This window comes from Dermacentor andersoni, chromosome 3 (assembly GCF_023375885.2).
Source record: "Dermacentor andersoni chromosome 3, qqDerAnde1_hic_scaffold, whole genome shotgun sequence".
Classification (NCBI taxonomy): domain Eukaryota; kingdom Metazoa; phylum Arthropoda; class Arachnida; order Ixodida; family Ixodidae; genus Dermacentor; species Dermacentor andersoni.
In genome coordinates, this window is record NC_092816.1 from 44654974 (window position 1) to 44670273 (window position 15300).

The 15300-nt window shown below is 44.9% G+C and overlaps 1 protein-coding gene across 1 annotated transcript in view; it reads left to right on the forward strand.

The window, feature by feature from the left end:
• The window catches only part of rdgB (retinal degeneration B), a 58617-nt gene that overhangs the window by 19233 nt on the left and 24084 nt on the right, over positions 1–15300 (forward strand). Inside the window, exons 6-12 of the mRNA XM_050166736.2 lie at positions 391–628; positions 5734–5841; positions 5941–6057; positions 7571–7931; positions 9128–9335; positions 10098–10438; positions 11799–11968. Of these exons, the coding sequence (XP_050022693.1) occupies positions 391–628; positions 5734–5841; positions 5941–6057; positions 7571–7931; positions 9128–9335; positions 10098–10438; positions 11799–11968 (1543 nt within the window). The remainder of the gene's footprint in view (positions 1–390; positions 629–5733; positions 5842–5940; positions 6058–7570; positions 7932–9127; positions 9336–10097; positions 10439–11798; positions 11969–15300) is intronic.

The window sequence follows — 15300 nt, forward strand, 5'->3', positions numbered from 1 at the left end:
TCATTCAGACAAGATAGACATAAGTAAACAAAAGTGCCACAGTGACGTATAATCTAAAAAAAATGCACAGTTAGGTACGTCCAGTGTCTAGTTTTAAAGAGCAGAAAAATATGTAGGCTTGCCACTTCTTCGGTATTGGAGCTACTTTTAAGTTTTGGCAGAAAGACTTTCGAAAACCTGAATCCATGCACTAATTGTGCCTTTACTGACACCAGAGGGGGCTGTATTGACTCGGTGGCTGGGAGCTGTCAGCCCACATCCTTGGTTTCACTCTTCAAACTCTTGACTGATAACTTACAAATGCAGATTTAGTGAAGGCATCGGGTCTTGTATGTAGAAGTTTAGCGTGAAGAAACTCGAGAGCGTCTCTCCTTTCTGGCTTTGTTGAAGGTTGACCTGAATGTGATAGACAAGGATAAGGAGGTGACGGTCGGCGAGCCTGTGAAGCCCGCCAGCCGAGCACGTTCCAAGAGCCGCAGCCCGCCACGCCTGGTTCAGGAGCCCGAGCCAGAGCCCTCTGCACCCCTGCCCATTGCCAGCCCCAAGCCAGCTGATGGCAGGGGCCATGCCCAGGGACCCCGTAAGTCTTGGGTCCGCAGCAACTCGAAAGGAGCCCTCCATTCGCCCAGTGAGTGGAGCTCTGCGTTGGTCACCTGTTCAGTTGCAAGCTGTACCATTCCATCAAGTTGCTGCTGTAGTCGTCTGTGAATGTGAAGCCTCAATTTATCATGAGTTTTGGAACAATAGATCAAAACACATAGGAAACTCAATCACCATCTCGGTGACAGCACTCGTAGACAACTGGATGCAGTTCAGCCTTGATTTAATGATGTTGGGACCATAGAATTATTTCGTTAAATCGAGATTAGACTGTAATGATATATATGAATATAAATAAATATATAATATAATGTATTATATGACAAGAGTAATAATATATATACACGGCTGTTTTGTGGCGCGGCATTAAATAAACTACTTTTGTTCTGTGTTTTCTTCAGACTTGTTGCAATATGACTTGTGATGAGTGGGAGGGGGAGGGGGGGGGCTGAAAATTGTGAAGCTTTTTTTTTTCATGATTGGAAGTCTGTCATATTTGCTTACCTTTGAAAGTGGACATTTCTAGCCTAGAGCTGTGAGCTAGCTTAGAAAGTTCCATATCATGTATTTGGAATGCCTGATAACAACAAGCAAGACCACTTACACATGCAATTTTGATCCAGCAGAGAAACTGCTAGGTGTTAAACTGGAACCTCATGGCGCGTTTTTCGCGAGCGAAAAACGCGACGGGCGGCAAACGCCCGCGCTGCCGCCGACACGGCGCTTTCGCGCCGCGTTTTCCGGGTTGCCAGGCAACATAACTCTCAACGACATGTATTGTCTCTGTTACCGCATATATAATGTGCCCTTAAGCTTACAGAACACTACAATAAAAATAATCTGAGTGTAATTAGACAGCGACATTTTTTTCCGAAGTGTATTTATCAAGCTTAATTTCAAGCAGTAATATTGTGTGCGATACTGCGACTATGTACCTTCCTCATGCTGAGAAGCCGCGGCTTGTTTACAACTTCACATATAAAAAGGAGGGTCGGCCGCTTACTACCGAGCAGAAGAGGCGATTGCTACTATTAAGGGGGATGCTGATACTGAAGCAAGAAAAAATGCGGGTCAGGAGGTACATGTGAGTGCGGCCTACCTGGTTGAGAAGAGAGCGAGCACCATACACTGGTAATATTATTAGCAAATTGTCTTGCCAGTATTAGCGATGAGACGCGACGCTTCTCCACTTTAGTTATAAGGGCCTCGTTGAAGGTTCCTTTGTTCATTTTAGGTGAACACGATGTGCGAACCAAACGATGCGCGAACCAACACGATGCGCGAACGAAATCACGGTAGCACATGTTTTCCTTGACGCGCGCGCCAGTTCTGCCGAGAAAAAAAAAAAATTCCGCCAAGGAGGTTCCGTCGAGATGTGCAGAGAGCAGGGCCATCTGGTGGCAAAAAAAGAACCAAAATGCCACGTGACCAAATGCCACGTGACTTACCTGAACTCTGATTGGTGGACGCGCCGCGCGACGCGTTTTTTTCTACTCCGAGCAGCAGCACGCGGCGGCGCGATTTCGTGGCGGATCATGCTGGGCACGCGTCAAAATGATGCGCGCGTCCCACCATCCGCGCGTCAATCGCGCCTGAAATGGCGCCATGCGGTTCCGCCTTTAGACAGACAGCCGTGTTGAAGCATACCTATTGTGTGAGGGAAAACATCGCACAGTAGGGCACTTTCAGTATAACATATTGAATGTACGTATATATTATTGTGATCCGTAAGACCAAATATAAACCGCTGGAATCATTAATACAATCCCTGCCAGGTAACAGCGCAAGCTGTTACCTAGCAGGGATTACCTAGCTTGTGACGAAGCATGGTAACCAGAGCTTGATATGTCGTTTGACACTGCATATTGGTTTCAGTGCAGTTTACTTTTCCTTTTGCTGAAACAACTTGCATTTGTAATGGCTGGGATGTGCAAATTTTGCTGCTCTTTTTGCACAGTGTAACATGTGATAGAGGTCTCAGTTCTCAGTGCTTCCAGTTGAGGTTCCTCCCAAAGCCAGAAATTAGCCAACCGCATTGAGACTAAAAAATACTCTTCAAGCTGCAAAAATGGTTTAGACTAGAATAACACAAGCAAGGAACATAACGTTATGCACCAAGTGTTGGAACAATAGTCATGGCAATCAGTCTTTTTATCTAGTCTTCTGTTCACAGTCTTGTGATTCGTGCCATCCCTCTTTCTGAAGTCAGTCATTAGATGTAACTTCAGCTTTCTGCATGCTTAACAGGGAAACTTTCAACACAAACTGTTGTGGGTGAATTTACCATTTTAAAGGCCTTGGTTTTTTCTGTCTTTCATTTTTTTTCTTTGTCAGCCAGCGCATCAAAATTGGTCACATTGACTTCCTGTGGTTCATTAGAGAAAAAGTTAACTGTAACTTTACTGTCTTTATGTCTGGCAAAGACAGAAAAGCAATATGATTATTTAGAGTGATAACTCTTACAGTCTTGCAAAATATGTATTGCTGAAGAGAAGTGCAGGCGAAACAGTATAAAGGGCACAAAGAATTAAACTTATGTCAGCGGGTGCAATTTGTAGCGTACCGTATTTTCCGGTGTATAACTCACACCTTTGTGTAAGTTGCATCCCCCTCAAAATGGCAGTTTTTCTGAAAAAATAAACCATATATATAAGTCACACTGGTGTATAAGACGCACCTGTTCATTCGGTACGTAAACGTAAAAAAAAAAATCCAGTGACGTTTCACTTCGTGAATGCGGGTCCGGCGCAAGCAATGATACAGACACTACAGGTGCATTTCTCCCATCGTGGTCGCCGTGATGTTCCGTATAAAGTCCAAGGGCGATGACATCATCCCTGCGTGCCATACGTGTGAGTCAAAGCTTGTAATGAGGTGAACCGAATCACGCACAATAAAGGGCGGAAAGTGGAAAGGCGGCAGCGCGGGAAGGAGGGCTTGTACTCTGGTAGCAACTGCGTAGTTCACACAGCGGTGCGTGCCTTGTCTTGAAAGCGATCTGCAGATTCTGCAGATGCGATGACTTCGAAATCAATTGACTCGGGGCCTGCCACCACTTGCGTTGCTACTCCGTCCTCGCACTGTGCTCGGCAACTCGATCACGAGAAGAACCTGGTACCACCATAGCGCACACACAACCTGTAGCAACTGCCAGAGGAGGTCAACGCAGCGCGTTTCGCGTGGCCATAGCATCCAATCCGATTTTGACAGCAGCCTTTCCAAAAACAGACAAAAAAAGAATAAAGCCGTATATAGCCGCACCTGTGTATGAGACACGCCGATGAAAATTTCCACAAAAGAAGTGCCACTTATACACCGGGAAATACGGGAATTTTTACTAGCTGAATGGATTTACAGGTACATTTACATTTATCTAGATTTGCAGATATTTGTGGAAATGACATTTGCATTGAAATTTGTTCAGCACTTTCTTTACTTGCTGGGCCTTCTGTAATGATTAGAAATTATCTTTACCATACGTACCATGTGTTACTGCCGCTGCACTTGCATGGCATCCTTGCTGATAGTTTTGCATACTGACATCTCCGGCTCACCATTGATTATGAGTGTCAGAATGTGTCAAGGTTTCTTATAGCACTGCAGCAGTTGTTATCAGCCCTTTCACCATGGATCCACATACAGCTGCTCATACTGGCTGTAGCTACTGAGCCTGAAGAAATGGTAGCCTAGCACATTTGCAAAAAAATCATGCAGCTCCCATGCACTGTAGGAATCGGTATAGGCAAAGCTTTCATGTTCACTCTGCCATGGCTGTTGATTATAATCTAGGGTTCAACGAAAGGTTGTCTGGTCAGGCATAGGTTGAAATGAATCAGTCATTACTGGCCAAATCTGAAGAAAAAATCTGTTTCGAAACCGCTTACAAGTTCTTTGTTAGCTGGTGAACCAGGAAAAGTGAACAATGAAGCCATGCACATTAACAATGAACAGTGAACAGTCGACAAGAAACCTGCATGTGGTTCCGAAACGTCGATTTTTCTTCAGACTTGGTCAGTGACCGTGATACACCTTGGCTCTTGATTCGGAACTGGTGCATCATTCCAGCCTCGGCCTCCAAAGCCAAGGCCAAATGACATCATTGCTTATGACCAATCGGCGCAGATTACTGCCTCTCTTCACATGTTACACCTCTCGGCATAAGTGAATCTTTTGCTGTCACTCCTCCATAATGGTTGACTGAGCACTGGTGCATCAAGCCACCTGTGGGCCCACTCCAATGTCACAGCCTGATGACATCATTGCTTGTAGCAATGAATCAGCACATATTGCTACTTCTCCTCGCACCTTTTTCCCCCTCAGTGCCACCCTTTTCTACCTCCTTACCGCTCACACCCTCCTCTCCACAGTCCAACCACCACCAATGCTAACCACAGCACATGAATCTGTTCGATGCCACAAAGAAAGCTTAGGTAATCTCAGCCCTGTCCAACCACTGATGACAGCATCAAGGCCTGTCCGAATCCACAATGAAAGCTTCGCTTTAAGAGCAGTTCACAAAAAGAACCTGCTCACATAACACTGTCCAAGTTAGCATTCACTGCATGAGGCAACTTTTTTAATGCAAAAGCATTATATGCCCCATTATGCGAAAATCCGGCGGCGGCGGTGTAACCGAGCAATGGCACCAAAAATGACCGCTGGTGCAAGGAGCAAAAACATGTAAAAAGAATGCTCAGATTGACCTCAAATTTCTCAGGGAGGTTCGTGTAGACGAACTAGAGTAATGGCTATGAGAAGAAAATTTGGTACGTTTCGGTCGGTGTGGGAATAGAACCAGGGCCTCAGGGGAGCAAGACGAGCATGCTCCTCCGGTGCCATGGCAGCTCCACGGTTGTAGCTGACCAAAGGCGCACCTAGTGTGTGTGCCATTGCATACGTCGTGTCGCAGCCATCTGGCTGACTAAAGGTGTGGCCTAGTATGTGTATCATTGGTCATGTGACGGCACAGCCAATGGAGAGGAAGTGGTGGCATGTCATGAGTGTATAAAACAAGCACATTCATGATGTTCCGAGGTCTACGAACAGTATAACGCTTTTGCATTCCCACTTGTAAGTAGTCTTCAGTGTGTAAAGCTATCTGCTTCAGGGTAAGACATCAAGACTTTCTTGCAGGTGGAAGCTCCACACAAAGTTTTGACCTGCAGCTTGCCAACTGGAGGATGGAGAGTATCGTTCGTGAATCGGACAGCAGCTCCAATGATGAGTTCTTTGACGCTGAAGGCACGTGTCTCTAGTTCTCAGTTACTTCTCAACTGCACAAGATGGCCTTGGCCAGTAGCAATACGCTACAGCTTTTCCTCATGAACCTCGTCTTTGCAGACATCTGTGGTAACGAAGACTATGGTTTTAGTCCAATGACAAAATGGAGTTCTCTGGAAATGGTCTCTTCAGAAAATGAAAAAGGTGGAATTTTTGGTGGTGCATCCACGCCTGACGGTAAGTGTGCCTTCCTCAACACTCTCCACAAAAATGTGTGTTTTAGCTGTTCTTCTACACACCTGAGCATATTACGATGTCTTTCTTATTACTTCCTTACAGGAAAGATTATGTCTCCCGCAGGAACACTCTTGAAGTTTACAGTGGTGCAAATTAACTGCAATAATAAATTATTAATCTGACATTATATTATAATTTTAACTATAAACTGCAAAATATAGTTTGCATTACAAATTGGAAGGCAATCATTGTCGAAGCCTTGTTCATCTGCTGAGTCCTCCCAGGGACCAGGTACACATAATGATTCATAATCAAGCATAGCTATCGATCTGCTTCTTTTTATGAAAAGGTGTGTTTGCGGCAGGCCAGAATCACGAGCAAGTTACCAATAAGTTTCACTGTATAGTGATGCACTGGTTCTGGGAACAGCATATCAGTGCACAAGTTAAAAAACAAAACATGAGAACCAGAAGCAACTCACCTGGGTGTCCACTAAATTAAAGACAGGATTAATATAAGCCTTACTGCGTTATTCACTGAAGCAATAATCGACATTGACACTCAGTATTTCGAAGAGTGTGCTACACTAATCAAAATAATTTTGCAAGGTATGTCAGAATAAGATATTGACTGGCTTCAGCAATGTGCTGTCAGCCTACTGTTTCTAGAGGTTAAACTTACAGCTCATATAAACTTTACCAAATTATGAAAGTACTTCTTGTATGGTGTTCGTAGCTGTTTGCCTTCTTACAAAGAACAGTTCTGATAAAAATCTTTGGGCTGAAACATTGCCTTATCTGTGCATAGATCACAGTAGATAGAGAGCTTTAGCATGTCTGGTATTGCGGTAAATGCAAGCGGATTGGGCATTTTACCGGATGAGTGGAGGTGCAAATGTGGATGGCCTGCACGGTGCAGCCGCCTGGTGGTGCAGAGCTCAACCAAACACAGAGCTAGCATTGCAGTAACGAAATGTATTTTACTTCGCTGCTGATGAATATTTTCGGCACCTGCATAATTGTGCTCCTCCAGGTGTCTGCACCGTGCAGGCCGTTCACGTTTGTGCCTTTACTCATCCAATAAAACGCCCAGTCTGGTTGTGTTTACCGGAATGCCCAAAGATGTCCTCTTTATTACCTCTGGTCTCATTAGACAATTTCTAGCTAAGCGTCACTTATAGTCCATTCTGCTCACATTTTAAGCACTCAGGCACAGCAGAGAACAGCATTAATTTATAATTTATTATAAGCACACATTCTATAGACACATGTGATCCACCATTAGCTTGTCTGCAAGACAACGAAAGAAGCGAAGTATCACACTCTGCTAAATCAGCTCAGCAGCAGACACAGTATTCTAGCTTCTACTTCATGCACAAGCAATATGCACATGTACATTAGCATTCCTACAGATCAGGTGCGTGTAAATCTTTAGAACACACTGGCCAGTGAGAAATTGACCGAAAACATCAAGCTAAAGGTGTCTTTGCTTTTCTTCTCAACTCAACATGCAGAGGACAGCATATTCAGTGCCTCCCACATCCGGCGGACGCACGCGGTGAGCTTCGGCCGGTCGGCATCCACTACAGGTGCCTCGACGTCCCTGTCAGATTCTCCGACAGCATCGCCGGGACACCAGGCGGGAGTTTCCGCTACACCTTGCCCAACCTCTGTCCTTGTGCTGGTCCTTCACGCTGGCAATGTGCTGGACTCTGGCGCCGAGGGCCCCACTCCGAAAACCGCTGACCTGGCCACTTTCCGGGCCGCCATGGATTCGGCCATTCGGCAGCACTACCCGACCATGCTGGGGCGTGTCGCCTTGCGCCTCGTGACCTGCCCGGCCCCCTGCGCTGAGGCCTTGGCAGTTCTCTCCAAGTGAGCCTCTAAGGGCATGTTTCTGGGCTAGTTAGTGTGTGACAGTGAATAAGAGCAGATTCTTGTGTGATACACTTGACAACAAAAGCAATATACTGATAGACAGGACAGGCACCACTAGTCCTGTCAATTTGTATACCATTCTCTTTATGGTTGTCTGTTTTGCTGCCTGGCCTGTCTATGTATGTACTCCTTTTGTGGCTATCTCTTTCATGCAAGAATCCACTTACTATTTACTGTGAGTTTTTGTCAGAGCATAAAACCTTTAGTTCCAGGCTGAGGCTTCCTTTGCTCGTCAACTGTTGATCACTTTGTCAGAGTAAGTTGTAAAACATTCACTTTCTATAGGTTATGTTAACAGGCCTCATCGAAACAATTGTGAGCGGCCACATCCTGTAAGCAGCTTTACAAGTATTTTGTAACTTAGCTGAAATGCGTTTTGAGATTCAAGGGGAAAGAAAGAGAGGCAACAGAAACTGTTCTGTGTATATCAGCAAAGAAGAATAGCAAAATAATGCAGCATATAGCTGATGAGGATTCATAACATGCTTTTCAGTCTTCATTCCTACATGCATGAATGAAGAATCTGAAAAGCAATCAACATAACTGAGCGCCTTACATTTTTGGTTGTTGTTTAGTAACTGCACACAAGGATTGAAGAAGTGCCTTCCCTTAAAGCTGCATGTTTAATAATAATAATAATAATAATAATAATAATGCCAAAGCTGATTGCCTTCAGGATTGGCCTGGTGCCCTGCCTTACGGGCATGTGTTGCTTGCTATTTAAGCTAATCATAAATGTTAAGAAAAAATGTTTTTGCCTAAAGCACGCAGCAAGGCAGAAAGCCAGTGGCACTTATACGTGACAGCACACTGAAGCAATGCATCTTTAACTCCCCTCAGTTGACCTTTGTTTCGTCTGTGGTTATAAGAAGAACAAAAAGGAACGGAGAATTCTGATGGCCACATTGTGACTGTCTAGCCTGCAGTTATGGTGCGGCAGCTGGCACCCAAAATGTGTATTTGTTGTGCATGACTACGTATGCATCACTGACACATGCTCTAGTCTTGTGTTTTTTACTGCTATTTAATTGTTATAGGAAGGGTGCTCCTTGCATTTGTTTCCTAACACTATAATTATGTCAAGTCTGCAAGTACATCTGTGACAGCTGCATCTTCCCTCTCCTCCTTTGCAGCCTGAGTCCCTACAGCTTTCAGGCATCACCGTCGGCAGTCGATGGAGGCGCTTTCCGCCATCAAGACTCGATACCTCTAGGTGCCCTTCCGCTCTTCGCAGTCTCCTCTCCCGATTTCCCAGACCTCGTGTCCCGTACTGTTTGTGCAGCCAACCAAGCCTATCACGACTTCCTCAAGTCTGAGCAAGGGCAAGGCTTTGCAGGACAGGTGTGGTTCCTTTCGTTCTTAATGATTGTGTGAATTTTTAGTTTTATGGGCAGCTCCTAGTGCAGAGAAGAGTTATTCTGTTCCCTGCACTTCTTAACTTGATGATTGTAACTCTTTAACTTAATGGTTGTGCTTAAACACTACTATCACACACGAACACCCCAGCCTAGGAAGCTTTTGCATGATAGTAATGCTAACCTGGCCAAGCTTAGCCATTGAGTTAAACATTTGTGTCCACTGGAATGCAGCAAGTCTCTTAGATAATAAAAATACCACCAGCTATTTGTGTTTCGGGTACGCTGACCACAATACTAGAGCAAACGTTTTATTTTCTTTCTTCATCGAAGTCTCTAGCAGTTCTATGATTTATTTTTCCTTCACATTCAGAGCAACCAACGTGCTGCTTTTATGAGCTCTTAATTCAGATAGAAAATGTTCATTACACACCTTAGTTTTGCACCTTCTCAAGCCCTCTCACTGGAAATATTAGCAGTGAAAGAGACGTCTGTTCTGGAACACTTCCGACCTGCAACGTGAGTTGCCTGGCTGAATACAAGTGGGAAAGTGCCGAGTCACCACAAGATCACATGCAAGTTCACCGCAGGATCGAGCTTTCAGAGACCCTGTGATGCTGCAGTGCAAAAGTAGAAAATATTTGTGTCAATAACTATGCTTTCAACTTCGATTCTCATATGTCACATTTATTTCCGGACTGCAGGTTCTAGCAGCCCCCCTCCTTTCCTGTGTCCTGTCTTTGTGCAGGTTGCACTCATTGGGGACAGCGTTGGCTCCATCTTGGGCTTTGACGCACTCTGCCGCGCAGCCCAGATGAGCAGCCGCTACGGCAGTGAGAACAGCATCAACGAAGAGACTCCAGGTGCTGCCCCCCGTCCCAACCCGCTCATCTCCATCAGCGATGGCAGTGGCAACGAAGATGCAGAGGACTCAGGTGGCGCAGTGACGGCAGCTAGTAGCGGCGGTGCTTCTGCAGCTCAGGGGACCCCTTCGCGCAGCTATCGCAAGTCTGCATCTCACCCACCAGATGCAGCTGCGGCAGCCGCTACTGCATCTGAAGTGACAGGAATCTTGGAGGGAGCAGCATCGTAAGCCTTCGTTTGTTTCCAAGTGTTGAAGCTTGGGCCAACTGGTATTGGTTCGTCAATGCACTGGTACCACTTGCCCAAGCTTCAGCTATTGCAGGCTATATTTCTATTACGTTGAGCCCTTGTGTTAAACGGTTCTCTTTTGCTCTCTGCTTGTCCCTTATTAGTGTGTGTGGACTGTAAGCAGCATCAAAACACACCTTTCTTTGTTCTTTTTGTTGCGTTCATGATTCGTATTTACCTTTAAAAAAGCATGTGTTAAAGGTTAACTCAGACATGACTTGTGGAAAAGGATAAAAAGTTGGGCGAGTTGTCGAGCGCTCGTCCTGTCTGCTCTTAGTCTCTCTCCGTGTCGCTTCGCGCTACTATCCAAGATCACGACTGGTGGCTTAGCATTATTCCAGATAAGAAAAATTTTACAATCACCGTATTCTGCCGATATGTGCTAACATATGGGAAAGAAACTTGGAAGACAATGAAGAAGCTTGAGAAGCTAATGACCATGCAACGAGCAATGGAACGATAAATGGTATGTGTAACTGTAAAAGGCTAGGAGGCAGTGGCATCGAGCAAGTAACCGATGGTCTATCAGGATAACAGAATGGGTACATATGAAGCGTAGTTGAGGGCAGCAGAGGATCAGGGGATGTGAGGAAATGAGGCATAGTATGGTGTAAGCTGGTGCAAAACGGTCTAATTGGAGTTTGCTGGAAGAGGCCTTTGTTATGCAGAGGACATGAATTCAGATGATCATGATGACGAGGGTTGGGAGAAGGAACCCTGCCATAGATGTCTTGCTTTCAGCATACATCTCAACTATCCTGCAGCAGAGTGGGCCTTTAGTGTTTTTCGTGACTCCCAGGTTGTCTCCCACCTGATGCTTCACTTTTCATGGTGATCTGAGAAAGTGTGTTTTATCGCTTTGTTTATCTTATTGGCATGAATGTAGTAAATGAGGTTTCTGCTGCTATCAGCCATGCCATGCTGAGTGTGCTGGCTCTTGCTTGAAGCTTCTGCTCTAATTTGCAGCATAAACGTGCATATTTTCTGCACTATAGGAACCATGCTATCTTTATACAATATGACATTCTCTCTCTCTCTCTTTCTTCATTTATATTACATTGAAATCGGCTCAACCTTTAGAAGAAAGTCTACACTGGACCTTATCTATATCCAAGCAACGTACTGTGCAGTACTATGTGATTGGTTTGGATTCTACTGTCAAGTGTTATTGATGTCATTCTTGTGATTATGACTCTGATATCATGACTGTGTACATTAGCGCTGTACAAACTGTCATGCACAAAGTCAGTGTTGTGCAGAAAGTAAAAAAAAAAAAAATACTTTTTCTGCTTTTCAGGTTCCATAGACTTCTGAGTGCCCCTCCTCCTCGGCGCTCCAGTTCCTGCTCCAGCGAACAGGGAGGCCACGGACGATTTGATTTCGAAGTGTCCGACTTTTTCATGTTTGGCTCTCCCATAGCGCTGGTGATGGCTTACCGCAAGATGCTCTCATTTGACGACAAGAATGGTTAGTAGCAATGCCTTTTGTAGTATTGCACAAGTGTGAGCTGTAAACCTGTTAAAGTTAGCACGCAGTTTTATATACTGTATGATCTTGTGTCAGGGCCGCACCTTTGTGTGGGTCGCACCTGCATGCTTTAGACTAGATAACAGAGAAAAAAAAATATTCCAGAATTTATTCATGCAAGAGCTACACCTCCTTTTTCAAAGTGCCATCTCGCAATGGCACTTTGAAAACCTGTGTCCTGCTTTCTGTGACCTGCTTTCTCTTGGCTACATGTCTCTGTGAAGCATCAGCGCCTCTCCTCAGCCGGTTTCCTTGCTGCTTCTTTGTCATCATCATCAGCCTGGTTACGCCTACTGCAGGGCAAAGGCATCTCCCATACTTCTCTAACTACCCCGGTCATGTACTAATTGTGGCCCATGTTGTCCCTGCAAACTTCTTAATCTCATCCACCCACCTAACTTTCTGCCGCCCCCTGCTACGCTTCCCTTCCCGTGGAATCCAGTCCGTCACCCTTAATGACCATCAGTTATCTTCCCTCCTCATTACATGTCCTGCCCATGCCCATTTCTTTTTTTTTTGATTTCAACTAAGATATCATTACCTTGCGTTTGTTCTCTCACCCAATCTGCTCTTTTCTTATCCCTTAACGTTACACCTATCATTCTTCTTTCCATAGCTTGTTGCGTCGTTCTCAATTTAAGTAGAACCCTTTTCGTAAGCCTCCAGGTTTCTGCCCCATACGTGAGTACTGGTAAGACACAGCTGTTATATACTTTTCTTTTGAGGGATAATGGCAACCTGCTGTTCATGATCTGAGAATGCCTGCCAAACGCACTCCAGCCCATTCTTATTCTTCTGATTATTTCAGTCTATGATCCGGATCCGCAGGCACTACCTGTCCCAAGTAGATGTATTCTCTTACCACTTCCAGTGCCTCGTTACCTGTCGTAAACTGCTGTTCTCTTCCGAGACTGTTAAACATTACTTCAGTTTTCTGCAGATTAATTTTTAGACCCACCCTTTGGCTTTGCCTCTCCAGGTCAGTGAGCATGCATTGCAGTTGGTCTTCTGAGTTACTAAGCAAGGCAATATCATCAGCGAATCGCAAGTTACTAAGGTATTCTCCATTAACTCTTATCCCCAATTCTTCCCAATCCAGGTCTCTGAATACCTCCTGTAAGCACGCTGTGAATAGCATTCGAGAGATTGTATCTCCCTGCCAGACGCCTTTCTTTATTGGGATTTTGTTGCTTTCTTTATGGAGGACTACAGTGGCTGTGGAGCCGCTATAGATATCTTTCAGTATTTTTACATACGGCTCGTCTACACCCTGATTCCGCAATGCCTCCATGACTGCTGAGATTTCGACTGAATCAAACGCTTTCTCGTAATCAATGAAAGCTATATATAAGGGTTGGTTATATTCCACACATTTCTCTATCACCTGATTGATAGTGTAAATATGGTCTATTGTTGAGTAACCTTTACGGAATCCTGCCTGGTCCTTTGGTTGATGGAAGTCTAAGGTGTTCGTGATTCTATTTGCAATTACCTTAGTAAATACTTTGTAGGCAACGGACAGTGAGCTGATCGGTCTATAATTTTTCAAGTCTTTGGCATCCCCTTTCTTAGGGATTAGAATTATGTTAGCGTTTTTCCAAGATTCCGGTACGCTCGATGTCATGAGGCACTGCGTATACAGGGTGGCCAGTTTTTCTAGAACAATCTGCCCACCGTCCTTCAACAAATCTGGTGTTACCTGATCCTCCCCAGCTGCGTTCCGTCTTTGCATAGCTCCCAAGGCTTTCTTTACTTCTTCCGGTGTTACTTGTGGGATTTCAAATTCCTCTAGACTATTCTTTCTTCCATTATCATCGTGGTTACCACTGGTACTGTATAAATCTCTATAGAACTCCTCAGCCACTTGAACGATTTCATCCATATTAGTAATGATATTGCCAAATTTGTCTCTTAACGCTTACATCTGATTCTTGCCTATTCCTAGTTTCTTCTTCACTGCTTTTAGGCTTCCTCCATTCCTGAGAGCATGTTCAATTCTATCCATATTATACTTCTTTATGTCAGCTGTCTTACGCTTGTTGATTAACTGGGAAAGTTCTGCCAGTTCTATTCTTGCTGTAGAATTAGAGGCTTTCATACATTGGCGTTTCTTGATCAGATCTTTCGTCTTCTGCAATAGCTTATTTGTATCCTGTCTAACGGAGTTGCCACCGACTTCTATTGCAGACTCCTTAATGATGCCCATAAGATTGTCGTTCATTGCTTCAACACTAAGGTCCTCTTCCTGTGTTAAAGCCGAATACCTGTTCTGTAGCTTGATCCGGAATTCCTCTATTTTCCCTCTTACCGCTAACTCATTGATCGGTTTCTTATGTACCAGTTTCTTCTGTTCCCTCCTCAAGTGTAGGCTAATTTGAGTTCTTACCATCCTATGGTCACTGCAGCGCACCTTGCCAAGCACGTCCACATCTTGTATGATGCCAGGGTTAGCGCAAAGTATAAGGTCTATTTCATTTCTAGTCTCGTCATTCGGGCTCCTCCACGTTCACTTTCGGCTATCCCGCTTGCGGAAGAAGGTATTCATTATCCGCATCTTATCCTGTTCTGCAAAGTCTACTAATTACTCTCCCCTGCTATTCCTAGTGCCTATGCCATATTCCCCAACTGCCTTGTCTCCAGCCTGCTTCTTGCCTACCTTGGCATTGAAGTCACCCATCAGTACAGTGTACTATTTTGTTTTGACCTTACCCATCGCCGATTCCACGTCTTCATAGAAGCTTTCGGCTTCCTGGTCATCATGACTGGATGTAGGGGCGTGCACCTGTACTACCTTCAATTTGTACCTCTTATTAAGGTTCACAACAAGACCTGCCACCCTCTCGTTAAGGCTATAGAATTCCTGTACATTACCAGCTATATTCTTATTAATTCGGAATCCGACTCCTAGTTCTCGTCTCTCCGCTAAGCCCCGGTAGCACAGGACGTGCCCGCTTTTTAGCACTGTATATGCTTCATTTGTCCTCCTAACTTCACTGAGCCCTATTATATCCCATTTACTGCCCTCTAATTCCCCCAATAGCACTGCTAGACTCACCTCACTAGATAGCATTCTAGCGTTAAATGTTGCCAGGTTCAGATTCCAATGGCAGCCTGTCTGGATTCAGGGATTCTTAGCACCCTCTGCTGCATCGCAGTTCTGTCCGCCGCCGTGGTGAGTTGCTTCGCAGCTGCTGGGCACTGAGGGCCAGGTTTTGATTGTTGTGTTCATATGGGAGGTTGTGGCCAAGTACTGCACCAGGGTGGCCAATCCT